The 27,502-nt window shown below is 51.0% G+C and overlaps 1 protein-coding gene across 2 annotated transcripts in view; it reads right to left on the bottom strand.

The window, feature by feature from the left end:
* The window catches only part of NBEAL2 (neurobeachin like 2), a 91,102-nt gene that overhangs the window by 57,121 nt on the left and 6,479 nt on the right, over positions 1-27,502 (bottom strand). For both annotated transcript variants that reach the window (XM_019529766.1, XM_019529772.1), the window contains exons 2-8: positions 24,790-24,954; positions 18,575-18,656; positions 15,868-15,992; positions 15,465-15,547; positions 6,667-6,752; positions 3,260-3,566; positions 1,632-1,738 (exon numbers count right to left, since the gene is read on the bottom strand). In XM_019529766.1, coding sequence (XP_019385311.1) covers positions 1,632-1,738; positions 3,260-3,566; positions 6,667-6,752; positions 15,465-15,547; positions 15,868-15,992; positions 18,575-18,656; positions 24,790-24,954 — 955 coding nt within the window. The remainder of the gene's footprint in view (positions 1-1,631; positions 1,739-3,259; positions 3,567-6,666; positions 6,753-15,464; positions 15,548-15,867; positions 15,993-18,574; positions 18,657-24,789; positions 24,955-27,502) is intronic.

The following is a 27,502-nucleotide window of genomic DNA, read 5'->3' as shown; positions in this document are numbered from 1 at the left end:
TTGGCTCTCAGGCACATGCCACCACCTTGCATTGTAGGAAGGCACAGGCACGTCAAGCAAGCTGGCTGTCTGATGTTATCCTTCCCTGCTCCAGTGCTTCCCAGCAGCATCCTGGTTGCAGGCACAGATAAACCAAGGGGCTCTTCCAAGGGCAGATGCCCCCAGCCAATGTCACCTGGCAACAGCCCTGCTTGGAGATGGGATCTGGCAGAGACAGAGAAGATGCTATTAGCTTTAGTGATTGTCTTGCTGGCTCTGGGCAGCACAGAGCAGTGGGGAGCAGGCTGGTGTCAACACATGGGATGCTTTCAAACAACCTGGCTCCCTCTTCATTGCTGCTAGTGCAGTGCTGATTCTCTGAGCCAGCTGCTGCGGCCCATGTTGTGATCTTGTTATATGCCATATTAAATAGGGATTAGCAGCCATATCTGCTCCCTGGCCCACTGCATTAGACACACACCCAGGGGCTGGCACTGCAGGCACAAACCTGCACTGTAACATGGATGGGGTGGGCCAGAGGGATGCGTGGAGGGCTGAGGGCAGAGAGACATGTGTTGTGCACACCAAGGGACTGTGAGGACTTGCTGCAGGAGGCTTCCAAGAGAGGATGATTCATTTTTTTTAAATTAGAAAGTGAGGGAGATATTAAAAGCAGCCACTGAACAAAGGCAGGAAGATCAGTTGGAAGGATTGGGGGGAGGGGGAGGACATTGGGTTTCAGCGAGCCATGCTATCACAGTGCTCTGTTTTTGCCCTTGCCCACAGCATTTCCAAAGCAAACCCTGCTCTGTTTCTAATTAAACAGATTCAGAGGTCCCCGGCTTGGGCATCCAGCAAACCCACGGCTGGGTTTATTTTGACCCTTCCATTTGCAAGAAGGAACCAAGCTCCTGTGACCAGAATGCAGTGGATCACGGTGTTGAGACCCGATGGGATGAACTTCCATCTGCTGTTCAGTGCAGCCGCTTCTGGTGTGCCCTGCTCTACAGTGCAAAGGAACAGGAGGTGAAGGATGCTGTCTTTGACCGAAAGTACCTGTGGACTTTGGGGAGAGGAAAATGAAATCACCTTGCTGAAGACTGTCAAGGATTGCTGGGTTAGCCATCCTTCTCCTGAGAAAACAGGATTAGTATCTTCACTGAACACTGGGGTTCATGACCTTGAGCAGAACATCAGGCACTAGGGCCCCACAGGGGCATTAAGCATGCTAAAAGTTCACTGCCAACAAACTCAGCTGCTTCTCACACTGCAAAACTGGCTCCTGCCCCAGTGAGCTTACAGTTGGAACAACAAAATGCAGATGAAAGGTGGAGGAACAGGACACGGACAGCCAGTTCCGCCTGGAGAGATGAGCCAGCGACCCCCTTAGATTACCTGCAGGATTTATGTCATTGCATCACAGCACACAGAGGCTTGACTCAAAAAAGGAAGGAGATCAATCAAAGCCAAGTCCTTGCGGGGCCCCGGATTATCTGATTCTCTCTGCATCCTCATGGTTAAGATGGGTTTCCTTGTCAAGGAAGCTTAAGAACTTGATTCATTCTCTTTCCCAGCCAAGAGGAAACTCTCAGGAGTGCCAGCCTGCAATTGCACAGCTCACAAGTGCCCCAGACAGGGGGATGATGACTTACCTTGCTATTCTGGATCAGGCGGATGATGTGTTCAAAGCAGTTGTTGCTGAGGAATATTGCTTGCAGGACAGGTCTGTCGCCACAATTCAGCATCTCTGGAATGGCATCTGGAGGGAAAGGGCATTCAATTGGTACCAGGAAAATAAGGGAGTGACATCTCCAGCTGTACAAGGCACCTGGCCAGGGCTGGGAGCAGGGCATAAAGATCCAGGGAGTGTTACCAGGGAGTTGGTGGCAGTAGGTCAGACAGAGCAATCCCTGTACTGCCAGACTTGCTCAGCAGGCAAATGGCACACCCACCTGGACAGCTCATGAGGGAGTTGAGGAAGGGGACATCTATTTGCTAATAAGGTCTGTCTTTTGCAAAGGTAACTTGCTCCCAGAGGCAGGCATATGGAAGGGAACTGGCTATTTGTATGAAGAAGCTGCTGGCTCAGTGCAGGATGAATGGCTACACCAGGCAATGTGGTCATCACTGATAATGTAGGAGCACCAAGCATGGTGAGACTGAAGCATGAGGTTCAGGGGTGGGCAAAATGTGGCCTGCGGGCCAGACGTAGCCTGCCAGGCCATTCTATCTGGCCCACGGGGCCCCTAAAAAATTCAGAAAATTACTAGTTATCTGCCCCTGGCTGCCTGTCATGTGTCCCTCGATGGCTTGCTAAAACTCAGTAAGCGGCCCTCTGCCCAAAATAATCACCTGCCCCTGGGTTAGCTGCAAGTAAAGAGGGGACAGTCCATGGCTGTGTCCCCTCAAGGCAGAGCTGGACTAAAGGCAGTTAGCACCTCAGTGGCTGACAGTGTCCTACTGTCACTGGTACTCCAGTGGGGTGGAGAGGAACCAACTGCAGCAACCTGGGGGGCAAAGGGGTAGGGGGCTACAGGCAGACCCCCCTTGCGTAAGGCAAGGTGCTGGAGCACAGGGTATAAATGGACATTGCCAAATGAAGCAGATCAGTCTTGATGGGATTTGTCTTGCCACAGCTGATCTGCTTCACTGGGTGAAATGCATGTCACCTGCTGTCTCTCCCACAGTGGGCAAGGGCCCAGACCTGCAGGACAATGGGCAACATGTTCCCTGCTTCTGAAATTGCCCAGGGCACGTCTTGGTGAGAGGGGAAAGCTGGGCAGGTGCTGCCAGGGCTTGAGAGGCCCAATCCTTTGCAGGAATTTCCAGGCATAGGATCAGACCCCTCAAGGTCCAGGAGTGCCTGACCAGGCTGGCTCGAGAGTACAGGCAGCTCTGGGCTGCTCAGGCTCTTACATCATAAAGCAAGCAGATGTCCACTGCAATAAAGCAGCAGAAACTATTGCTACCTGTGTTGTGGCCATACATTTTGGGCATTTGTGGCACAACATGGGGCGTGGATGTCTTTCCACACATTGAGAACCTGCCGGGGCTCTGTTACAAAGAGCACGAAGCTTCAGAGCTGTGAGTAAGCCTGGCTGCCCTTCCAGGAGAGGCACCATCCACCCAAGAGATAGGCCAAGCTGTGGGAATCTAGCTGCCAGCAACAGCTTTGCTGCATCAACCCTTGGCTCAGAAAGGAGCTGTGCCAGGGGCTGGGAAAGAATGCGTCTCATCAGGCCCTTGTCCCACAAAGCACAACACTTCAGGGCTAACCTACCCAGCATGTTAACCCTGAGCGTGATCAGCCTGTCTTCCCAGCGTGCTGCTGCTGCCCCCTCCAGCGCTGCCATCGGCTGGTCAGAGTTGAGGACCTTGAAGTAGCTGTCCAGGATGGCCCTGATCTCCACTTTGCGCTGGCCCAGGCTGCTGGCGTGCAGGACGTGAATCATCCCCACTAGGCTCTTAAGGGTGAGCTGCAGCAGCTGGGGGTCCTGGGGGGCACTGTCCCCTGGGGAGCACCACCTGAGGAGCACCAGCATGAGTGTCTCCACCGTGGCTGGCGTGATCACCAGGAGGGCGTTCTGCTGTTGGAGCAAGGCACAGAGTGACACAGTGCACAGGGAAGGCAGACACGGGTCAGGGAAATAGAGAGCAACAAAGACTACAGTCTGATTTACACATGTGCACACACAGGACAGTCTAATTTATACACACATGCATGCATGCACACACGCATGGCAGAGTCTGATTTACACATGTACCCGCAGAGTCGAGTCTGATTTAAATGTACATACCCACAAAACAGGGTCTGATGGATATACACATGCATGCTGGGCAGAGTCTGATTTGCACACAAACATACACACGTATACACACTAAGGGTGACAACTGGGGCACAGGCAATGGGAGTCAATATGGCGTGCTCCCTCTGGCTTCTTCCCTCCTACCCTCGCACGGGTAGCCAGCTGGTGAGCCAGCTTCAGTAGGAAGGTTGGAGGCTGCTCCTGGCCTGGGCATTACAGCATTTTGCTGGGATGTGGGAGGAGCAGGTTCAAGACTCTTGTGGACAAAGGGGCCTTTCCAGGACCTATTGCTGGCCTCAAGAGCCCACGGCACAATGGGCAGATGCTATTCTAGGCATCCCTACGTCAAGGAGCATTCAGCCTTTTTATCTTGGACTCCTATAGAGTTGGGGGGCAGGGGCCATCATCCAGTTACAAAAACTGCCTCTAATACCTGGAAGCGAGATCTGAGGTTTTGATTCCTGCCGTCTCCAAAGGGAAGCTGTATGAGTTACACAGAAAAATCAGCACTCAAAATGATTAGCTTCATCTTGGTGTCTCACCAGCAGGACAGCACGATTTCAATCAACAATTTTAAGCCAGCAAGCAGGGAATCTTGGTATAAAAATCAAGGGGTTCCATCTCATTTTGCATTTCTTTACCATTTTCCTGAAGCAAATGGATTCTCATTGGCTGTGAAGCACCGAAACATGCTTCTATCCAATTAAATTCAGCCGTTACACTAAATTTAGTCTATTTTGCTTATTGGGGAATACATTGTAACTATAAATATTTAACCAAGCAATTTCATAGTTTAACATATGTTTATTCATCTTCTTAATTTTTATGCTTTTGTGTTAAAAAATGGCGAACGATACTTTTATTTAACTAGAAGATTAATTTTTTTTCTTTGGCTTTTGTGTCAAGCTGTTTTTGGATGGGAACTGGAATTCAATTAAAAGGCACAAAACCCAGCCATTTGAGACTGTTTTATTAATAAAACAATCTTAGAAGTGCTGGACATATAATGAAAGAAGCGTATCAAATGTGTTCTATAATTAAAATGAATTTGTTAAGTATTTTCTATAGTTTGTGAACTGAACTAGTTCGCTATTTTCTTCAAAGATTTCAGAACTAGGAGATCTCATCCTTTCACACTCTGCTCTTACTCATTAGAAGTGGAAAAAAGTAGGAAAGCTTATTTAAACTCCCAATCAGCCTCAGAATTGAGTCGGCTGAATAAAGTACAGAGAAAAAAAGAGGCTATTGCTGTCATAAATTAGCTCAGCATTGCACCACTCTCTGATTCCAGATGCTTAACTGATGATTTGCTTTTAAAAAAGAACGTTGGCTTGATTATTTTTGATGCACTTCAATGATTTTAAGAGATAACAGCAAGTTTTGGTTTTAATGCAGGCTGGCAGTTCAAGTTTACATTTTAAATGGCCTGTCTTTGTAAACATGAAATACATGTAAAACAAAACTATCTAATTTAAAATAGAAGAGGCCTCCTAGGCAATAGAGTCTGGTCCCCTACCGTCAACCGTTCACCCACAATCACCCCTTCAAACCCTCTCACACAACTGCGAGGCACAAAACTAGAAATATTAGGAATACCCCACAATATGCCACAGGTAAAAGTAGGGGGGAAGAAGGACATTACTAATGCCCTGCCACTGCAATGACACAGAAGTAGTTGGTTAAAATATGCTCAGAAGACTCAGGAAAAGGAGGACAAACTCTCAGAGTCCATCTGAATTTGATCTGGGGGAAAAATTCCTTCTTGATGCCAAGTGTGACAATCAGTCTGATGGGAGCAAAAGAACTGGACTCTCCAAGCCAGGAATTTTTGGGTTTTCTAAGCACTGGCACAAATATCAGTCACGAGCCCTTGGCCTTTTATTGGCTATATAGCCAGCAGTACTTTGTAATGAAGTGGGTTGCACATGTGCACTCTCTCATGGGTGGACTCAGAACTCACAGACCACATGTCAAGGATCCCACAGGGCTAATAAAGATGTAACAACAGCTAAAATGGGTGGAGGCTGCCACTTTGGAAAGGGAGATAGCAGGCTCCAGCTCCAGGACTAAAATGTCCTGGCACATACCACTAGTGAATTCTAACTTGACCTGGGCAGGCAGCAGGATAGTGACCACACTGCACGTGAGCTTGGCTTCTGTGCACATCTCACCTCCCCGAGCCATCAAGTTCTTTTTGCAAAGCTTCCTCTTCTCCCCTTTCTGTCCTGTGCACAGTCCAATGATGTAATACGGGTGGGCACTGTTTGCCATTCAAACTGGGGGCAAGAGCCTGGTTCTGGGTCTAACCCACCATAGGAAGATATTAAAAGCAGAGTTTTGCTGGGTGCCGAAAAGCTGCAGCAGAGGTGGCTGCTTTTCAGAGGTGTGTGGTGTGTAATGCCCGTTGTCTGCCGGGATGAAGAGCTCTTTAGGGGAAGTGTGAAATCCTCCCACAACAGGACACAGAAGAGGAGTCTATTTGACTATGGCCACAGAAGGGACTCTCCACATCATCCATGGAGGGGAATTGATCCTCTTAGAAGAGAATTTGACTCCTTCCTCTCACGGGATCATAGAGAAGTTGGGCTGGAAGGGACTTCCAGGGGTCACATCTAGTCCAACCCCCTGCCTGAGGCAGGATCAGCCCTATCCAAACCATCCCATACAAATCCATTGTCTATCCTCTTAGCAAAACTACACTGCCAACCCTGACACCCACAAGACATCACACCCAAATCTGCCACACATCAAGCAGTGGGACCACAGTGACCTCAGAGTCAGCATGGCTCTGCCTGGGCCCTAGCCACCTCTCCCACTTTAGAGGCAGAGCTCATAGAGAGCCCCGGGGGCAGGTGAACAGCAGTGACTCCAGCCTCATTACCTTGGCTCCAGAAAGAACAGCACCGAAGAGGTGGATGAGGCGCAACTGGAGCACCTCGGGAAGCTGCCCGCTGTCCTGGAAGCTCCCTGCAGGGATGAGAGGGGAGAGTGTTAGCAGCCAAACGAGGGACATGGAGAGCAATGGAAGGGGTCCCCACAGTCCCAGTACTTGAGTAACAGCAGCAGGAGACAGCTAGGAAGGACTCAGCTTTTTGGGTGCAGTAGATCCCAGGTGCAAGGCTTGGGGGTCCCTAGACTGCTGGGACAGTGACTGGCTGGAGGGGAGACCTCTTGGCAGGGCACAGTGTGCAGTCAGTGGTGCCTGCAGGGAGCCATTTACCTTTGTAGGCCCTACTTGGACATTCATGTCCATGGTGCTGTAGTCTAAACCCTTCCTCAGGCCACACCAGTGGCATGACAATGAGCAGGAGTACCCCCTTTCTACACACACAACTGCAGGAACTGAAGTTGCCTAAGAATCAGCAAGAAGTTGAGCTAGAAGGGTCCTGGAGGTCATCTGGTCCTACCCCCTGCTCCAGGCACTGGCCTGGGACTTTCAAACTGGCAACAGAGCCCTTGCATCCTTGACTTCATGCCTGAGGCAGGAAAACTGCCCAATGCCCAGTGAAGTCAATGGAGAAAAGACTCCTAAGGGTACAGGACATAACCTCCTAGTGTGATGCTAGGGGGACTGGCGCTACATTAGGTAATGCGCCTTCACCGGCTCCCTTCTCCTGTTCTAAACCTCCAGTACCTTCTGTCAGGGCATTGGGAGGTGCAGACTTAATCCTCTTGTCCAACCCCTGTGCCAAACCCAGAGCAGAGAATGGGCAAACAGGAGCTTCCTGGGTGTCTGGGGAGCAATATGGCAGCTGAAGATGGATGCTTTTTGCCACCAAGGAGATGAGCCCCTTGGCTCTGCCGAGAGGCAGCTTCTCTCTTCAAGGAAACATCCAGCAAGGAACAATACTTCCTGCAGGAAGGCCCCAGGGGGCTACAACCAACACACCGCCTAGTCCTTTGGCCTCGCACTCAGGGCTGCCAAGCAGCATGGAAGGAGCCGTGGCTGGGCAAGACAGCAGCAGAAGCAGCGCTCTGCACCCCTGCCCAGTGCCTCTGAATTCCTGGAAGCAGGCTGTTGTGTGACAGGCCTGGCGGAGGAAATCCCAGGGACTCCCTGCAGTCCCAGAGAGCTTGGGGCTGTCCCAGAACAGCTGGAAAAGCAGGGAGGGTGGGTAAATACAGGGCCAAGAGCGGGAAGCAATGCCAAGGAGGCGTGAGAAAGGGTGTGGTAGAGGGAGCAGCATGAGCCAGCACTCCCTTTGTTTGCCCATGCAGCCAGGGGAGTGCCCAGGTCTGCTTTCTAAGCTTGTGTTCAGGGCAAACGCTGCCCCGAGCCCAGGTAGGGTTCTGCTCTCCTGGCAAAGTGCAGGGTCTTGGTGCTTATACTGCTACCTGCATTGGCTCCCCCTCATTGGTAGGCTGGACAGAGAAGCCAAGAGTGAAAGAGGCTGGGAGACGCTCACTGGCAGCCCCATAGGTGAGGGCTGACGCAGCAGGGGTTGGGGAAGACTGCTCAGCATCTATCCAGTGTCCGACGCTGGCACTACATCCATTGACAAAGGCTCCTTTTCCCTTCTGTCTCTGAGCACAGGGCCGGTCGTGAGAGCGGCGTTCCCCTCCTAATGAGGAAATCTCTGCTTGGGGAGACGGAGAGGAGAACAATGGCATGTGAGTCCGATCTCAGTCCTGGAGCACTGCCAGTCCTCAGCCCTGCTGCTCCCACAGACCAGGAGGCTGCTCCAAGTCCCAGCATGCCCCGAGTGACACATGTCAAGAGGATGCGGCAGATCCCCAGGCTGCAGGGAAGAGGCTACACACCCTCTTGAACTCCCCCTCACCCACGGATCTGTCTGTACAGGTCCTGCTCCCGGCCTGCTGTCTGCACAGGCGGGGCCAGGAGTTTCACTCTGGACGTGCCAGTATGAATGCATGCTCGCTGCGCAGCAAATCAAGGCTGCATGATAGAGAGCTATGGGGCAGTGATTTTGCCTCTCCCCCATAGCCAAAGACAATTCAAGAACTGATCTGCAAGCCTCAGGAGATGAGAAGTAGGGGTCACATGCCAAAGTGAGGAGGAAGCAGGTTGAAACCAGAAGTGGTTTTGTACACAGTGCACAGTTAACTGGTGGGACTCCTTGCCACAGCAGCATTTAGAGGCAGATAGATAACCAGGTACAAAAATGGGATGAGACAAATTCATGAAGGACAAGGCCATTAACACCCATTACGCAGAACAGACTTGGGTGTGTCCTCCCATAGCTCTAAATCAATGGTGCTCAATGCCAAACTGGGGGGTCTTGCAGGAGATAGACATGTCCTATTCATGTACTCTCCTTTCACTACATTTACATACTGCCACAGACAGGAGACTGAGTCAGATGAACCCACAGAATCAGAGAAGTCGGGCTGGAATGGACCAATCCCCTGGCCAAGGCAGGATCATCTCTATTCCAACCATCCTATACACATCCATCATCTAAACTCTTCGTAAAACTACCGTCATCTCTGAGACAACACAAGATGCCACACCTGAACCTGCTATGGGTAAAGCAGGGAGACTGCGAGAGCCATCATCCTGCATCTGTAAAAGGTTGCTAATATATGCTCAAAAGATCCCAGGTAGAGGGCCATGACCCCCTCCCCTTTACAGAGGAAGGCTAAACTCCCCTGGTCTATACCAGTCTGACCATGGGGTAAAACTCCTTCCTGACCCCAAACGTGCTGTTGGTCTGACCCTGTGCAGAGAGGCAAGACCCTCTAGCCAGAAGGCTCCAGTTTTAAATCCCAGCAGGAACAGTGGCACACCCCAGTCAAAATCCCTACCTTGGCTGCAGCCAGCATGCAATGCCCCTGAGGGAGGCCTAAAAACACCCTGACACATGCAGCAGAAAACAGGGAGGAGGGGGCAACCAGCAAAGCCCAGAAGTATGGGAACCAGTCATAGCAGAACATAGGCATAGCTATGCCTATATAGCTACACCAGCATGGCACTGCTACTGTTCTTATGGCAGGGGCTGCATCTGCTCTGGGAATAATTTCCCAGCATCACCACATGCCCAAGGGCAGCAGCACAAGGCTGTTAAAGCATCAAACCGCGACTCTGGAGCCTAAGTTTGAATCTGGCCTCTGACACAGAGTCCTCACTGCCACCTTGGGCAAGTCACTTAATGCAGCAGCCACCTGGCACTGTCATGAGACAAAGTCATCAGAGAAAGAGGATATCATTAGTATTAGTCTCCACCCTGATTCCTGTTCAGCTGTGCTTCACAGTGCTGTACAGACAGCAAACACCCCAGGGTCAGACATCCTGTCTCTGTTCATACGGATATTTCAGCACGCAGCTGTAGGGACAGCACAGCTGGACCGAGTAGAGGCCCTGTGCCCCTGACACTGTTTGGCTAAGGTTTTAGCAAAACCTTGATTTAACAGGGCCGCAGCTTTTAGCAGGACTTCCCCTCACCTTTGCCTTAGTTTAAGGAGGTCTTTAGCTTTGAATGAAGTTTCCCCGCTTCCCTCTCCCTTTCTAGAAGGTGATTAGTCACCTTACAGGTCACACCTGAAAGACAAATCAAGTGACACAGCTTCTGGGAAGGTAGAGGGGTATAACTGACTGGCACACATACCAAAGCCGTACCCTGGGCACACCTGCATGGGGATTTGTGGGCAACTGGCTTGCACATCCCTCAAGAAGGAACGGCTTCACAGGTGGACTGAAAACCACCCACCTAACAATGAACCCAATGCTCCAAGGTTCACTTGCCCTGTGCAATGGATCTGGAGCTTGCCTTCTTTGACCTGCTTAGGGCAACACGGAACTGGCTGTGATGGTAGCGTAGTGCAGATGTCCCTGAGCTAGCTAGTTTAAATCTAGCTTGGATGCTAGTAACAATCTAGTGCTGTGATTCTCATCCAGGGTGATCTGGCCCCCCTGGGGTTCCCTGAGACCCTTTCCAGGGTGCTACACAACATCAGCCCTGTTGGGTGTACAAATATGATTCACAAGACAAACTCAAGGATTTCATATAGGAACCTAGAGGATCAAAAATATCCTGCCCTGCTGTGATCTTTACAAGTAAGTCCCCTCCAACTGAAGAATAGCTCTATGATTTTGTTGCGGTCAAAAAACAAATGAAAACTAAGAGCTGGGATTTCCAAGGGGGCCCTTTAGTCTAAAAAAGGTCAAGAACAAATGATGTTGCAGCAGCAGCAGGCAAATTTATACCAGTTGCAAGTGCTCCTCACTGTCCCCCCAGATACATGTACAGGTAGTTGTTCTGCACCTACTGGCTGTATCCAAGCTCGCTAGCTCAGGTCATCCACACTACACGGTCATAAGCAGCTGCTGCATAGATACACCCTTAGTCATGCCACAGCAGACCCTTCCCTGCCCAACTTCCTCCTGGCCTCGCCTCCTGACTGATTGAAGAAGGTGGCTGTTTGGTTAGGAACAAGATTATTCACCTGGGTTATGGCTCCCACCCAGGGTGAATAAAAGTGAAAGAGCAGCAGGAAGGAGGGTGTCTGAGGAACCGCGGCTGGGTGTTTACTTGTTGTGTTCCACTGGAAAGAAGAGCAGTCGGTTTCACCGTTGTGATGGTTTCACTTTTGGCCCCAGCCAGCTTCATGCTCCTGGGTCCCACATGCTAACGCCAACACATGCTTATTTGAGGCGTAAATAAAACCCCCTTTTCCAAGGGGCACTCTAAAAGTTACGGGAAATACTTTTTTGGCTCTTTTGTTTTCTAAAAGCTATTTTTACAGGACCTAAATTCAGGGCCAGCTCTGGGCTGACAGTGTGCCTTGAAGGATAGGGGCAATCTTAATGCACCTTAGGGGTAGACAGCAGTGTGTTTGTACAAGCAAAGGCTAAATATTGTCATCCCCATTTTACACCTGGGAAAATGGAGACTCAGAGCAGAAGGAAGCCACATGCTCAGTGACCTACAGCAAGCTGGGAACAGAGCCTGCCATCCCCAGGCACTGCACCGAGCAGAGAAATGGGCAGGAAAGATTATGTGAGTGGACAGACAGCAGGAGGGAAGGGGTGACACAAAGGGTAGGAGCCTCCAGGAGATAGTAGTGGGGGGCAAAAGAGGGAGAGGCAGGAGGCACAGCTGTGGTAACACCAGCCTCCTGGTTCACAAGCAGCCTCCTATGCAAGGGAATCCTTCCATTGAGCTTCATGAAAAGACTTCAGGGCTTCATATAGCCTCCCCATACAGCAGCCAGATTGTGTGTGTGTGTGCCACTCAGCATGGCTGTTATATGTGGGGAGGGATATTTCACAGGGCATCTGGACCCCTCTGAGGGGAGAGGAATAACTTGCGCAGCAGAGGCAATGGTGCAAATGATCAGTCCTCTATCAGCTTGGCCCTTACAAGGTGCCACGCTGAAACTTGGTAGATATGAAGCCAGGCCAAATGCAAAGGGCTTTTGTTCTAAAAATGGTGTCAGCTAGCTGAATCCGGGATGGGGGATTTACACCCAGCAGTTACATTAAGAAAAAAAGTTCCTGGGTAGTTTTAGGTGTTTTTCTGCCCTGTCACAATTAGAACGGGGCTTTGTTTGATCAATTAGTCCCTCTTGGTCTGTTAAGTCCTTTGAGATGACTGGAGCTTTCATGCCATTTAATATTAAAAAGTCAAATCCACCAGCCAACATGCTTAAGTTACTCTCTGCTGTAGTTGCTTTGTCAACTGCTGTGCAGAACTGCAGCCCTTCACCACCACAAGAAAGTTTCACAACTCTAAGCCACAGCAGCCTGTTTCAGGCCCTGATTCTACAGCAAGATACACATGCACTGAACTCCAGGCACAAGCAGCCTCGCAGTTCAGCGGTACCCACCCATACGCGTGACACCAAATGAGTGAGTGTGCAGTCTCAGCGAGAGGATCCCCATGGGCTACAGGGTGGGCTGATCTGGGATATGGTGCCTGCCAGTGGTTCCTGGAGTGCATCTTGGGCTACGCTTCTGCACCCCAGTCTGAATAGCACCAGAGATGGGAGATAAAGGTGTTTACTGCACCTTAAGTTGAAGGATTTGATACTGTCGGGCCACTGCAAGATAGCTCCCACTGCTGCATTACAACAGAAATCAGTCTTGATGCTAGACACTAGACAGGATGTGACCCACCCAAAGTTAAAGAAAAAGCAGCCTCCTCCTATAGAACAAAGGAAGCTGCACATGTTACTTGAAACACCTCTGAAACGTATCATGACTTTGCAGGAACTCATGTTGCACTCAGGTATGCCCCAAAGCAGCAGCCAGTCTCAGAGCAATGCACAGCAGTGCCTGCTCGACTGCCAGGTAGTGAATGGGAACTCATAAAAAGATCCCATCGCCCTCTCATTGCTCACATCATCCCCACTTTGGCCTGAGCAACAAAGCTCTGGTTAGATTTGGATCCAAACCCACTGACAGAAGCTGGAGCTCTCCACAGCCCAGTCTGCAGGATGCAGCCCAGGGCGTACCAAGTGCATTGGCCTTTCATCCCCATCTGAATAGAACCCTGTAGCAGAGCTCCAAGGCTCAGATGCTTTCTTGATGCACAGGACAGCGGGACCTGGTGTGCAGAGACCCAAGGCAATCACATTAGCATGCACAGAAGAAAAGCAGCAGCTCGAGAAGCCAAGGAGAGGGCAAATCCCAGCTAGCGACAGAGAATATTAAAAACCTAAGTAACCAGCAAGAAACATGGGAAACTAATCTGCTCCATGAGGGAGGCTCCTCCTGCTCGCTGTGGGAATAAATCATCTCAGCTGAAAGCAGTTCCATCTCCTGGGGTTGGCTGCTGCCTACCCACTCCTCCATCTCATCCGCGTGGGATTTAGACTGGAAGGGCAAAAGGGCAGGTCAAAGGTCAATGAGAGCCTGGTGGCCTACTGGGCTAGTACAGTGCAGTCCAGTTTCTGCAGCCAACAGTGCACATATGGTTGTCAAGTGGTTTGTATCACATCTAACCACTTTAGCGTCCCCAGCCTGAATCAACTGGCCAAGGCAACTTGAGGTAGGTGCTAAGAAGAGTCCTGACTTCTGAAGCAGAACACCTTAATTGTTTTGCCCCTCAGCCCCAGGAGATCAGGCACCTTGTCTGTATGTCCATGGCTCTGCATACACATTATTAATCTAGACAGCAGCCAAATCCTGAGGTCTGCTCCCTACTAGCTGAAACATATCCTCTCAGATGCTCAAAATGGTTCAGAAACCTACCAATCACATTTATTACACATACACATCTGTCTCATACTCTCAAAGTAGATCCAAGGGTGAGATCACCCGCAATCTCCTAATGCAGGGAATGACTGTCATTTGCTCTCCATAATAAAGTGGGGACTTTCAATGTAGCTCATTAATAAAAAAGTAGGACATGTTTAAAACATGAGTCTGGATTTAAGTTGGGTTTTAAAAGCCCCTGACTGGATTGGAGCTTTCCTCTCTAAACCCCAGCTCTATTTCTTTTCCTTGCACAAAACTCCAGTTAATCAGAAACAAGTCTCCGAGTTGCACCTTGTCTTGGAAAATGCAAGGCAGTGTTCATAAGAGGACAATATGGTTCAAGAAATAAAACCCCTTTTACTGCCCAGTTAAAAGGGTGACCTGCAAAAGGGGGAAAAATAGTGTTGGTGATGCAGGCTTTGGATTTGACTTTCTATTCATGTCCTCTCAGTCTTTACAGTGCACTAAGGGAAGGGGATGGGTGGTGCCTAGGGAAGTCTCAGGCCTCTTTCCTGGTGTCCATGAAATCACTGGGGGCAGGTCTACACCATGCCGTGAGGAGGGGGCTGCTCTAGAGACACCCCACCTTGCTACTTGCACATGCTTTTGTCCCACTCTGGGGTCAATCCCTCATGTCGAGTTGATACCTTCATTTCTAGCATGTTTGAGGGCAGTACCGGGGGTGCTCTTAGAATGGGTTCAGCCAATGGACATATAAGCCAAAGCCTGGGAGGGGTGGTCCAGACATGCCCACAGGGACTCAGAAGAGAGAGGGAAAGGGTTTAGTACAGTGAGACATGTGACTGGCCAAGCTCTGCTTCCACACAAGCAGATGCTCTCTTTTAGTGGGAATGGATTGGAAATGAGCTGCGGGGACAGGGAAGCTGACATCAGGACTGCTGGGTCAAGCCTAGAGAAGACCCCCAAGGTGCCCCATGTCTCTTTGGTGAGCTGTGTGAAGTGAGCTGGGCAAGACTGACTTGAGTTCCCCTGGGACAAGTGTTTTCCCTGCAAGGCCTCATCATCATTGCTGTTAGTCTTAAGCAGAGAGGTCAAGTACTGAATGGGCCCGGAGAATCAACTCCTCCCAGAGCAAACAAGGAGTGTTTTCTCCTTGTTTCTTTGAGTGAAAGAAGAGGGGTTACACTTACTGGGGAAGGTCAGGCTTGGAACAAAGCCCAGTGCCCTCCCTTTTCCTTTAGGAGATGCAGGGAATTATGGCATGGAGTGGAGCACCAAGCATGCATATTTGCATGTTACCCAGCATGCAGTCCTAACTCACAGTTGCATTACAGCAGTGTGGAGATGTGGGGCTGAGTGATAAAATCATTCTTTTCTATTGTCTAAAACACCAAAGAGATCCCAGCACTGGTGATGAGGAACTGACACAACCATTAAAAACAACAGGCACCCTCTTTGGCATAAAGACGTGCCATTGCAACATGGGGGTGGAAAGAGGAGACCATAGAGAACTCTGTGCTGGAGACACCAGGTAGAAGAGTAGGGCATCTGGCATTTACCTTGGAAGAAGGCACCAAACTCCAGAGGCAAAGCAGGAGGTGGGAACTTGTACTTGCTCTTCTCTTGCATGCTGACAATTTCTCTAGAAAGACAGGAAATGCAGAGGGAAGCAAGTCAGGATTTGCACTGGAGGGGGACAGCTAATGGGTGGTACATGCACAGTGACTGCCACCATGGTGATGCCCAGTCCTGTATCATTAGGTGCCTTTGTCTTATTGAGACAAACTGCCTCATAACATCACACTGGCAAATCCCCATGCCCCGGGGCTGGCCTCCCAGCACCCAGGCTAATACATTTCATGAAATAAATGGTGGCAACTCTTCAGCTTGTTACCAAACAAGAGCCCACCGTTCCATCTGTGAACTACAGAAAAGCAGGGAGCTCTAACCAGTCCCACTCACCCACTCAGTTGTCTCCTCCATGTCTGGTATGGGTCAAAGAGGCATTCGTAGAGATGCAGAGCATAGGTGGTGACATTCTCAAGCTGAGACCTGTAGGATACACACGGCTCCTGGGTATTCTTCAGCTGCAAGGACAGGAGAAACTGGGTTAATCATCAGTCGAAAAAATCCCTTTCCCCAACTAAAGACTCTTCATTAAGATTCGTTCATGTTGCTAAAAGGTTGCTTTGAAGATGTGAAGGGCTATTGAAGCACTACATTATTATTCAGGCTAATTTCATTCACTTGATCACAAGCTCCTCCAGGGAAAGTGGAAGAGGGTGCATTTGTGTCTTTGAGCATCTCTTGAAGGTGACCTTGGTTAGTATTATTTGGATTATGGCAGGGCATAGATGCCACAGTTTGGATTTGGGGTGCCTCACTGAATGAAGTGCTGAGGGCCAAAGAACTCACTTTCTCTATGGATGACAAACCACAACAGGTGAGGGAAGGAGGTAAATCGGCAATGAGTATGTATGAATAGGGATCCTGGTTTTCTCTGCTTAAAAAAAATCACAAATTCTCTGACTAAAACCCCCAAATCCACAATTAAAATGAAATGCTGCTGCGTATATAAGTACCAGTTGAACACAATGTTTTATTGATATATTTACATTTTTAAAGCAATTTGGAAGCCTGCCAGTGCCTCAATCACTACAATAAAATGAATACTAAATACCTATATATTTTGGCATTTGATTTTGTGGGTTTTTTTATCATGGAAAATCAGAGTTCTCCCTGCCCTCTTTGCTCACCAAGACGTGAGCAGCACAGCTGGACCACAGCCCATGGGGGCAGTGAATTTGGGGGTCCCCAGAGATGCGTGGGGCTCCCAACAGTGGCACTAGCCTCCCTGCCCTGCCCTGCTCTGCCACGCTGGGTCCCGTCCACTGGGCTGTGGAGACCCTGCAGGGAGGGCAGCAGGGCAGGGACCCCAAGCCCACCATGGGCAGCCCGCCTCAGCCACGTGCACAATCTAGGAAGCCTGTGCCTCCCACTCCTGCTTGGGAGTGCATGCAGCAGCAGGGAGCCAGGTCTTCCCTCCCCACCCCTGGACCCTATGCATTACCCCAGCTGGGCAGCAGCCCCAGCCCTGCCCAATTCCCTCCCTCACTATGGAGGCCTTTAACCCCCAACCTCACCAATTTACCTGCGAGAGCTGTTCTCCAGGCTGCCTGACAGCCATGTGCATGTGTACATGTGCACGTGCACATGGCACTCTCTGTCTGATCACCCTCCTCTCAGTTACCCCAGCCCCTTGCAGGCTGGAATGCTGCCAGCCTGCAAGGGGAAACCCACCATTTCCCGTGTTTTTCTCCTTTAAAGGAGAAAATCTGGGTTTTTCTTCTTGAAGTGAGAAAACCCGCGCTTGATCGCGTTTTTCCGTGGCAAACAGAAAACCCAGATCCCTACTAAGAAGCTACAGCCCACTTGTACAACTACAAAGGAAGTTTTAATAACTGAGTGCAAAGATTTTTTTTTCCTTCATCATGAAAAAAGAAAGCAACTTAAACAGGACAGAGAGAGAGAGAAGGGGTGTGTGAGCATGACTGTGTGTATAGCTTGAAGTTTTCCAGCCTGTTCTTTATACCTTTGAAATCCCTTGAGTCCAGTTTGGTTATTCGGAGAACTTTAACAAGGGTCACAAGTATTAAATCTTTAGCAAAGGCTTCCTTTATTCTAAGTGTTAATCAGCCCTTGAAGTTAAACCAATGCTATCTTTTTTATATTAAAAACCTTCTCCTCCTTTAATAGCTCAGCTCCCACTCTTAAGCCTTGTGAGGTCAGCACTGTGTTCCCCAGTTTTCAGAGCACTGTGTACTGAATGGGATCCTGATTTCTAATTTTCAACATAGGCAGACTTTTAAAAACCTTTTGGCCTGTCTTTATCTATTAAAACCCCAGGAACCAAAGGTTCAATTTGCTCTCTGTAACTTGCAAACCGTGTCAGAGCCATCACAATTCCTAAGTCTCAGACTTCCCCCAGAAGTCACAAAAACCCAGTCCACAAGATAACTTGGAACCCAATATTTCAATGTGCTTTCAATCCTATTTCCATTAAGCAGAGCCATGTACAAGGGAGTACGTCCAAATGCTGAACACGTGTGCAACTTCTCTTGTGCTTTTGTTCGTTTGGTGCACTTTCATGTTTCAATCATTTAGAGCCTTTCCTTAACCAGGGGGAAAATGTCACTTGTCAAGGGTGAATTTTATCCCTGAATTCAAGTCCCATTCAAAGTTATATGTCACAAATGATGGAATTAGGCAATGTCTTTGCAGCTGACAGTTGTTAAAACCACCCGATGAATCTGTAGAGGTTCTTGGTATAAGTAGCCAGGAAAGTGCAAGGTTTTCCCATTTAATTCACCCAAGACTGCCTCACGAAGGATGCAACTTGTGAATGCATCAGGCTGGCCCTAAATTTTGTGCATAACAGGCATCGAGTTTTGTGTTGTTTTGTGCATTTTGAGCGAGACCAAGACAGCCAGTTTGCACCACGTGATTGCACTGCCTAATCCCGTCATTTGTGACATAAAGCTTTGAATGTCAACCTTGACAAGCTTCCAACACGCGGCCTGAGCAAGCTGCACATCGGGTTATCTGGAGGTCTTGTCTCTGGTCAGGCTTTTGCCTAGGCAAAAACAGATGCCGGGGCCTTGCGACTTACCTTGTTTGTACAGGCAACCAGCAAGCGAAGCACCTCATGGATGAAAACCGGAGTCTTGTCTGTCTGGACGTTTTCTAAATTCCTACAAGGAGAGAAAAGCATAGGAGAGGATTGGGTTATTGCAATTCGTGTAGAGGAGGAGCTGACATGCTGTTTGCAGTGGGGAATGGTAGAGACGGGGCATGGGCTGGCTTGCAAGAGGTTGGTAGGGGAAGGGAAGGAAAAAAAAACAAACCACCAGCTAGACTTTGTCTGGTTTCTTTAAGTGAATCATTCTTCTATCAAAGTCATATGCAGTCCCTATCCTGAGCTCCAAAAAACTGATGCGCTGGCTTCACCTGCGGTCCCCTGCCCTTTTCATGGTGACGCACGGGGCGCATCTACACGTGCACTTTACTACACAGTAGCTTATTTTACTGCGTATTAAAGCATAACGTAAAAAACCATTCAATTACACCAGGGTGGGCAATTATTGTGGGCGGAGGGCCGCAGGATAGGCAGCTGGGGGCAGATAAATATTAATTTTCTAAATTTTTTAGGGGCCCCGCGGGCCAGATAGAATGACCTGGTGGGCCGCATCCAGCCCCCAGGCCACACTTTGCCCACCCCTGGATTACACGAATGCACAGTAAAATAGGCTACTTAGCACTTAAAAACATGCCCTTTTGGGACCACCCATGAATGCCCCTTTATTTAGTACCTCATATTGGAGGTACTAAATTTAACACGGATTAGGAAAAGTGCCTCAGGGCGCCCGCTGGTTTCCCACTCGTTTTCTATCCCGCTCTCCTCAGCCGAGGGGGAGGCCATGATATTGCAGAAGGGCAGCGTTCGACCTCCCGTCTCCCCAGGCAGCCCAGTTGGAAAGGCGGCCGTCCCCACGCTGTTATTTCCTCTCGAGCGCCAGCGGGAACCCCCGTCCACACTCAAGGAGCCCCAGAGGCCCGGGGAACGGGAAACGCTAGACTAGCACGGGTCAAAAGTGGGAGAGTGGGGGGCGGGGGATGGGGTTTTGGGCAAAACTGACTTTTCCCCACACGTAAAAAAACCCCTAACATTTATTTTCTGTGGAAAACTGCAGGCTATTCTTCCCCTGACAGGCTGCTGCAAAGCCTCATGGGAACTGCAGACCCAGTGCCCCAGGTGCCCGTTTCCCTCTGAGGCTTCGCATCTTTGGCTGGCCTCTATTTCCCATGATGCCCTTTCCAAGAGGGCAGACCATGGGGGACAGGGCACAACCAAGGCAATGGACCCACAGTGACCATGAGGGAGTTATAACGTGGCGACATTTCAAAATCCCAAGGGCTTCTCCATGAGGGGGGCGACAGTGTCCTCCCTCACACGCTCCTGCCCAGCCCTACTAAAACCATCTCCTCTTGGCAGGACCATTTTTCTCCATTACCTCAGCCTGGTCTGGCAGTTTCCACCACAGACGCATCTCCAGCCGTACCGCGCTGGTGGCTACAACATGGCCGACAGCCCTGAGGTACACTCTTAGGCCGCGAAGCTAAGGTGGCCATTGTTGAGGACAGTCCAGTTGTCCCCTATTGATACGAAAAAGGTCGCTTTTATGTCCTCTATTTCTCTCTCGATGTAAAGGTGTTGGGGTTTCACATTAATTGAGGACAGAGAAGCAAAAAACCAGAGCATCCGCCATGATGGCTGCCCTGCCCGAAGTCGGTGGCCGGCATGGCGTTGTTGCCTCCCCCACCGCCTTCTCCACAGACCTGCCTGTCCTCTAACTCCATGTCTTGACTAGCTTTTCCAGCCATGAATTGAGCTGGCTGCGGGGCCGTGAGGGGAGCCACGTGGCCTGGCGGGTGGAGGGGAGCTGAAGCCATGGCTTCCTGAGGGGACATGCCCTCCTGCCCTCCTCACCATTATGCTTCAAAGGGATGCTTCATGGCGGGCTTAATTAGGACAGCCCCTGCCACGCTGCCCAAATCAAGGTTTAAAGTCTGGCACCCAGAGAGCTGGGCATCTCCTGTCGCAGATCTGTCATGGCTGAGGGAGGAAAGCCGCCTAGGCAACGAAGGGTCAACGAGCCTGCGTGAGACAATTAAAAGGCATCCGAGGTTGTTAGCCACGGCATGTTGAGGCAGAGGGCAAGGCACAATGGCACCCGAGAGACCGGCTTTAAAGAGGCAGCTCTTTACAGGACAGGACTGCTTGCCACTTGTGCTCGGCCTCAGTTTTCCGCTCTGTGTAATGGGGAGAATATTCTCTGTCTTCCCCAGTGCCTCTTCTATCAACCCCGTGAGCTTCTGGGGGCAGTCAGGGGCTTTTATGAGATGCAACGGCCAGACTGGGCGCGATGGTTTAGGTGCAACGATAATACGGTATGAGAGGGGGCAGCGGCCCAGGTGGAAGCAAAAGGATGGGGGACCAGCACAGCGCTAAAATGGGGACCGTTTCCAGAATTGCATTCATCCCCAGTTGCATTCATCCCCCCTGCAACAAGATCAGTGCTGTTTCGGGAGCACCAGGATGTGCCAAGGGCAGGGGCAGGGTCCCATGACGGTTGCTGGGGCTGCTGCTCTCAATATCCTCCTGTTACTGGCATTAGGGGAGTGTGAAGAGACCTACTCTGCTGTAGAAATCCTTGGCAAGAGTATCCCCGCTCCAAAGAGCGCATCATCTTAAAAAACTCAAGCCCTATTAGCCCTCTGTTGCAGATGGGAAGCTGAGAGGCCTGGTGGCTAAATGACTTGGCCAAGGTGAGACGTTGAGGGGGGGTCCAGCACTGCTGCAGGCTGCAGTGATGCTTTCTGACCTGGCTGCGGTTTGGTGCAGATGGCTTAGCCGCAGGAGCTCTTGCAGAGCAGCCATGTGGTCTGGGGACGAGTGTACAACTGGCTGGTCTTCACCCTTCCCTTTCCACTTCCTCTTTTGAAGACAAGCAGACAAAAAAGCCCTCGGGGAGACCTGCCTCGCAGCTAGAGGTGGGGGGTGGTCAGCCTTCGTCGCACCGCAGGGGAGAGGAGAAATGAAAATACCAACTGAGGGCTGAGGACGGCCTCCAAGCCAGAAGCGCAGGTCCTTGAAATACAGCATGATCTTGCAGCGGGCTGTGTCTACTACAGCTCTGCCCTGGGTAGGGAGCACTGTCTAAGCCAGCGATTCTCAGTTTCTTTAGACTCAAAGCCCCCCTTGGAAAATGCCAGCTCTGAGCTTTCACTTGCTTCTGCATGACAGAAAAAATAACAGAGCGATACTTTTGGTGCCAAGAACTCAGAAAGACCGCAAAAGGCCAGGATGTTTTTCGTGCTGAAATCGCTGGTGTTATCTTTTGAATCGTGCTTGCACAGTTAACAATGCTGATGTTGCTTAAATGATCTCAAAGGATCTCGAGGCACCCCGTGGTGCTGTGGCATCACCCCTCCAGGTACTGAGCTGTGAGTTCAGCCGCAGCCTCTGCCACACACTTCCTACATAGCCACGGTCAAGTCACTCCCTCTGGGTCTCAGCCATCCAGCTGTGACACAAGGACAGCGGGGCTGCCTTGCCTGTGACACACCAAGCCCACTAATGGCTGCAAGGAGCTCTGATCCTACAGCAGTGTAGGGGCAGTGATGGGCTCAGCTGGGAACATGCAAACATCTAGTGAGCGCTGGGATGTAAGCGGAAAGGCAAAAGGGGCAGGAGCCTGGCAGACTACTAGACAGGAGCAGGCATTGCAGCAGCTTCTCCTGGACCAACCCAGGGTGTTAAGTGTCACCTGCTTAGGACTGAAGCGGTCTCATGGCCAGGCCCCACTAGAGAGATGGGGTACAGTCACCTTGCAGCACAGTGGTGTCAATCCAAAACAGCATGGCCCAGTTTGGGCTTCGCTGAAGCCTCTCGCAGCCAAAGCCCTGGGACGGACATGCCCCAGGACCCTGGATTGAAGTGGAAGCACTGCTTTCAGGGAGCAGAGGAGTGTGTGGCACAAAGCATGGTGTGACCTGTCCTACATATGTCAAAACCTCACCGAGCAGAGGCTTGGGCAGGCTCAAGGTAAGGTGGGAGCTGAGTAAGTCACGGCTGGCCGGGAAGCAGGAAAAGTACAGGCAATTTTTAGATGAGGGAGCAAAAGGAGTAGATTTTGGCAAGGTCTCCATGTTCCTGCCTATTCCAGCTGGGTCCAAAGGATAGCAACTTCTAAGGTTGGCCCTGGGAGATTTTTCTATCCCAGGGAAGTGAAACAGGGAACTGGGAGTGCTGCAGGGCTGGCAGATTAATGCCTGGGGGTGCAGGCGGGGATCCAAGTCTCCATATGCATTCTCCTGTTGTCCGTCTAGCTTCTCTGTCCCATGCCAGCATCCCAGGTGCCCCCTCTCTGCCTTTCCAGCCGCTGGCCGCGACAACACGAGCGGTGATTGCACTATGGGAATTTCAAGCTACAAGCTCTGCCAGCTGAGCTAGCTGCCTCATTGCTCCCTGCACTGAGAGACAGATGCTTTATGAATGGTGATGAAAAACTCCCGCGCTGAGACTTGTCTCAGATTCACTTCTTCCACAGCAGCCCCCGGCACGATTGCTACATAAACTGCTGCTTCCCCGGCCTCATACGGGTCAGAGCGCCGCTTCCCCAAAACTCCCCCTCTGAAGGGCCAGGGTCACGGGGGAGGCTGTGCTACACAAAGATAAGCTACAGGCTTCAAACATTTCAGTGGCGTCAAAGCCTGGATATTGTTGGAAAAACCCAGTGCTCTCACCACAGAATTATAATGCAGCAAAACCACCGGGTCCTGCCTGGAAATGCTAGAGGCAAGCACCACCAAACTGCAAGCATGGACTTGACTAGGGGTGGGTGTCGTCTGCATCTTCTTTCAGGTCAGTAGGAGCCTGAAGAGCCCTCCTTGCCTTCACCCCATCCCTGTGCCAAATACAGAAGTAGATGCCCAGGCTCCAGAATGAAGTGCTCTTTTTCACACCATCCCAGAGCTGCGGCAGGAAGGAGAGGTCTTGCCTGCCTAAATTATCTAATCTCCCAAGGACAGGGTGCATTGGAAATATTTCCAAGGGGGATTTCAGTGGGAGCTCTGGCTGGGGGCAGGGGGAAGCAGAGGGAAGTTTAGACCTTACTTATATGCTTTTCTGGATGAAGCGTCCAAAGATATATTAGGGAGGACACCTTCTCGCTTCAGCCTCTGCTTCAGGTCTCCTTCAGTAGGGGACGATACCAGCAAGGGGGCCTGGGAGCTAACTTACTCCAATCAGAGCTGAGCTGTGCTTAAAACCAACTCTGTGCTCCACATACTACATGCACAGAGATGGGTACACTCCTTGAGGAGATGGCTAATGCCAGACCCAAGGTTGGAAGTAGCCTAGATCAGCTGTCCTGAAGGCAGGCAGGGCAGGAGCAACTAAAGAAAGGGCGGTGGGTTTCTGAAGAGCTTAATGAGTGGATGGGTTGAAAGGGATATCAGATTAGTTTCCATGGAAAAAGCAACCAAATATGCCAGCTGCTGGCTTAGATTTAGCCCCAGCTGGGGAAAGAGTTGGGCCTCAGAGCATCACAGGGTCAGATCTCTGCCCTGGCTCCCTCCAGGCTGCCTGGGGAGCAGACACAGTGGGATGCTGGGGCAGCATGGAAAGCAAGGAGCGTGTGATATATTCACTCCCCAACCCATTCCCGGGGGGTTTCCTCAGCTCCTCCCTTATACCAGTGCAGGAGCTTCTGCACCATCTTTGCCACTCTGATGCCAGCTGGAACCCCCACCTCTTCATCTCCCCATCACAGCTCCCCCCACCATTCAACTCTACAATGACAGCATTTACCAGCTGCCCTTACTCATCAGCTACTACCCTGCTCCCCGCAAGTCTAACTCTACACCAGGCCTCATGTTCCATTCCCCATGCTGCATAGCTGGAGAGGAGGGCACAACAGGGTGGAAGCCTTCACCAAGCCCTGGCATTGCTAGGGTCAGGAGGAGAATAACGTATACCCCGTGATGGTGGACAGCTGAGAAAGGAGGCTGGTGCTGGCAGCCAAGAGATCCGAGTTCAACTCTGCCACTGACTCCACCTATCATCTGACTCCTGCTGCTTCGTATTCTGCAGCAAAGGCGTAACAACCCACTATACTTGCATGCCTCCCAACTTATGAAGGAGCCCAGGCTCAACCCTGTACTCTGGCCTCTGAAGTGCTTGCAAACAAATACAGGTCCCCTGGCGACCTTCTGATGGAAGGCAGCATGTTCAATTGATGCCCACGTAGGAACCCAGCCTACCTGCAGATGATGATAAAAAACTTGACGAGTAGGAGTGCTTGGCTGAGGCCTGCCTCAGCTGCCTCTTCGCAGGAGATCTGGGCCACGCAGTGTGTCAGCTGTTGGCTCAGCACGTGCAGGACATCACGCGGGAGCAGTGGGATCTCGGAGATGGAGTCTTCTGGCCTGCGGGGCAGAGCAGATGAGATGCTAAGACCTACCACCTCCTGCACATATGTGGCAAAGGTACCCAGGAGCTCAGGGAGATGCGATGCTTTCACACCGCCCCTTCCAGCTACTTGACCATGAACCTTGCAATACTCGGCAAGACTAAGTCCCAGCTCCTGGAGTCATGGGATTGTTTTTATAGGCTCAGGAACACGAGGGATAGGAAAGTTGCTCCCCTGTGAGCTAAATGCAAAGCCTGGGGAGAGAAGCTGGGACAAACATTTCTGTCTCCAGGGCCCCATGGGGAAAAGGAAGCAGGTTGGGGAGCGTTATAACATGGAGGCAGCCCACCCTCTGGAATTGTCATAGATTTTCATAGATTTCATAGACATCAGGGCTGGAAGGGACCTTGGGAGATCATCGAGTCCAGCCCCCTGCCCAAAGGGCAGGAAGTCAGCTGGGGTCATAGGATCCCAGCAAGATAAGCATCCAATTTACTCCTGAAGGTGTTCAATGTAGGTGCTTGAACCACCTCCAATGGCAGACTGTTCCAGACCTTGGGGGCTCGGACAGTAAAGAAATTCACAAGCCCAGCTTGGATGCAAGCCTGCGCTGAGCTTCCAGTTGCAAAGTGTGCACAAAGTAGGTCACTGCCCACCTGATGTTGGGGCGTATCAGATACCAGGTAGTGGCTCAGAGCCTGCTACCTTTGTCTGGTGGCTGAGCAGAAAACAACAGAGCCCCATGAGACGACAGCAGCATAGAAGTCCCGCTGGCCATTCAGAGATACTCTCTGCTAGTGGCTGCAGACCGGTGGCCCTGCAGCCAAAAAAGCTTGCACTAGGTAAAACCTGTCACGGGGAATACGATCCCTGCACCCCACCTACCTTCCCTTGGGGGAAGAGGGTAATTCAGCAAGACAGAAGGAAACCAGCATACAATCTGGGGGAAATCCTGGCAGTAGGGGAAATGCATACACTCAGGGGTCTTGCACCGGGATGGGGAGCAGGGAACTCTGCACCCACACAGCCAATGGGGCTGGCCTGCAGCGGGCAAAGGAGGGGTCTGGTGGGTGCCATGGACCCTGGGTGCACTGGGGGGCAAGGGTGCAGCCCCAGTGCCTCCCCCAGAGCAAGCAGTGTCATCTGCACCAGTAACACAGGGTGCACCAGTTTGCTCAGCCCAGCCCTCCTGCAACAAGCCTGCCCCTTGCTGGCTTCTGCCAAAGCCAGTGAAGCCAGTGTGAGCTTTTCCTTTCCATTCGGCCCTCAGTGTCTCTGGCATCCCTACTGCAAAGGAGCAGCACACTCCCTGACACAGCCTGTCAGCAACACAGCGACGTACAAGGGGCCCAGGGTCTTGCGCTGGTCTGCAGCCCAGAGATCCCGTCTTCCATATACTCCAGTAATAGAGCAAACACATACTACATGCACAGGAGTGACCAGGAACTGAGTCCCAAACAGCCCAGTCAAGGTCTAAAAAACAGCCAGAGAATCAGCAGCACCCCTCAGGACTAACATTCAGCCAGCAAGGACTAGGAGCTGGCTTGCACAGCTGAGCTAGGGGTAGCCATGAGACCAGGTGACCCCAGAGACTGGTCAGGGGAAGTAGCTGCCCAAGTATTCAGGGCAGCAGGGCTCACACCCACCTGCCCTGCTCCCAGGCCTCACCTGGCCCCTGTTCCTTGGCTTATCTCCCGGTGTCTGACTTTAAACTGGCCGTCAGGTCATTCCAGGCCCCAGCCCATACCCTGGTCCATTACAGGCTGTCCCTGCCTTTGGGTTCCTGACTGGCAGGCTGGGCCATTCATACCCCTATCTGTCACCTGGAGCTCCTTGTTTACTTGGCAAGGTTTGCAAGAGATGCAAGATCCCTCCGTGATGTGATCAAAGGCATTTCCAGCCTGGAAACCACCAGCGGTGCAGGAACCATACCAGCAATTTAACAGGTGGAGTCCATTGCAAGTTGGCCGGCCTGCTCCTTTGTGCTGCCAGCTGCTCTCCTCCCAAGCTGCCACCTTAGCAAGCTGTTTGCACCTGTGAGCCCAGTGAGCCCTTCAGGCAAAAGGAGAGTCATCCTTCACCCAGCAGCACCAGGCAGCCACAAAGTGATCACAGAAAGTTACAGGACTCTTGGTAGACTATCAGCTTAACCCTGGTAATAGCACCCATCTGAGAGGTGCAAATCCACTGGCCTAAGGCAGGTCCAGGTGTTTTTCTGGCTCAGGGAACATGCCCTGGAACCATTCATCTTTTGGCTGGAAATTTTTGCTTTGAAATCTATCTACTTGCTTTAAAAAACAAGCTTCTGGCCTTCAAGCCTACAAAATAACCTCAGAACATGAACCTTATGGGAAAAGATTTCATAGATTTCATAGACATCAGGGCTGGAAGGGACCTCAGAAGATTGAGTCCAGCCCCCTACCCCAGGGGCAGGAAGTCAGCAGGGATCATAGGATCTCAGCAAGACAGACATCCAAATGTCTCTTGAAGGTGTTCACTGTAGGTGCTTGAACCACCACCAGCAGCAGTCTATTCCAGACCTTGGGGGCTTGGACAATAAAGAA

This window comes from Crocodylus porosus, unplaced genomic scaffold (genome assembly GCF_001723895.1).
Source record: "Crocodylus porosus isolate Cpor-Errol unplaced genomic scaffold, CroPor_comp1, whole genome shotgun sequence".
In the NCBI taxonomy this organism is placed as follows: Eukaryota; Metazoa; Chordata; order Crocodylia; family Crocodylidae; genus Crocodylus; species Crocodylus porosus.
Note: the sequence above shows the minus strand (reverse complement) of the source record. Positions and strands in the feature narration are given on the sequence as shown.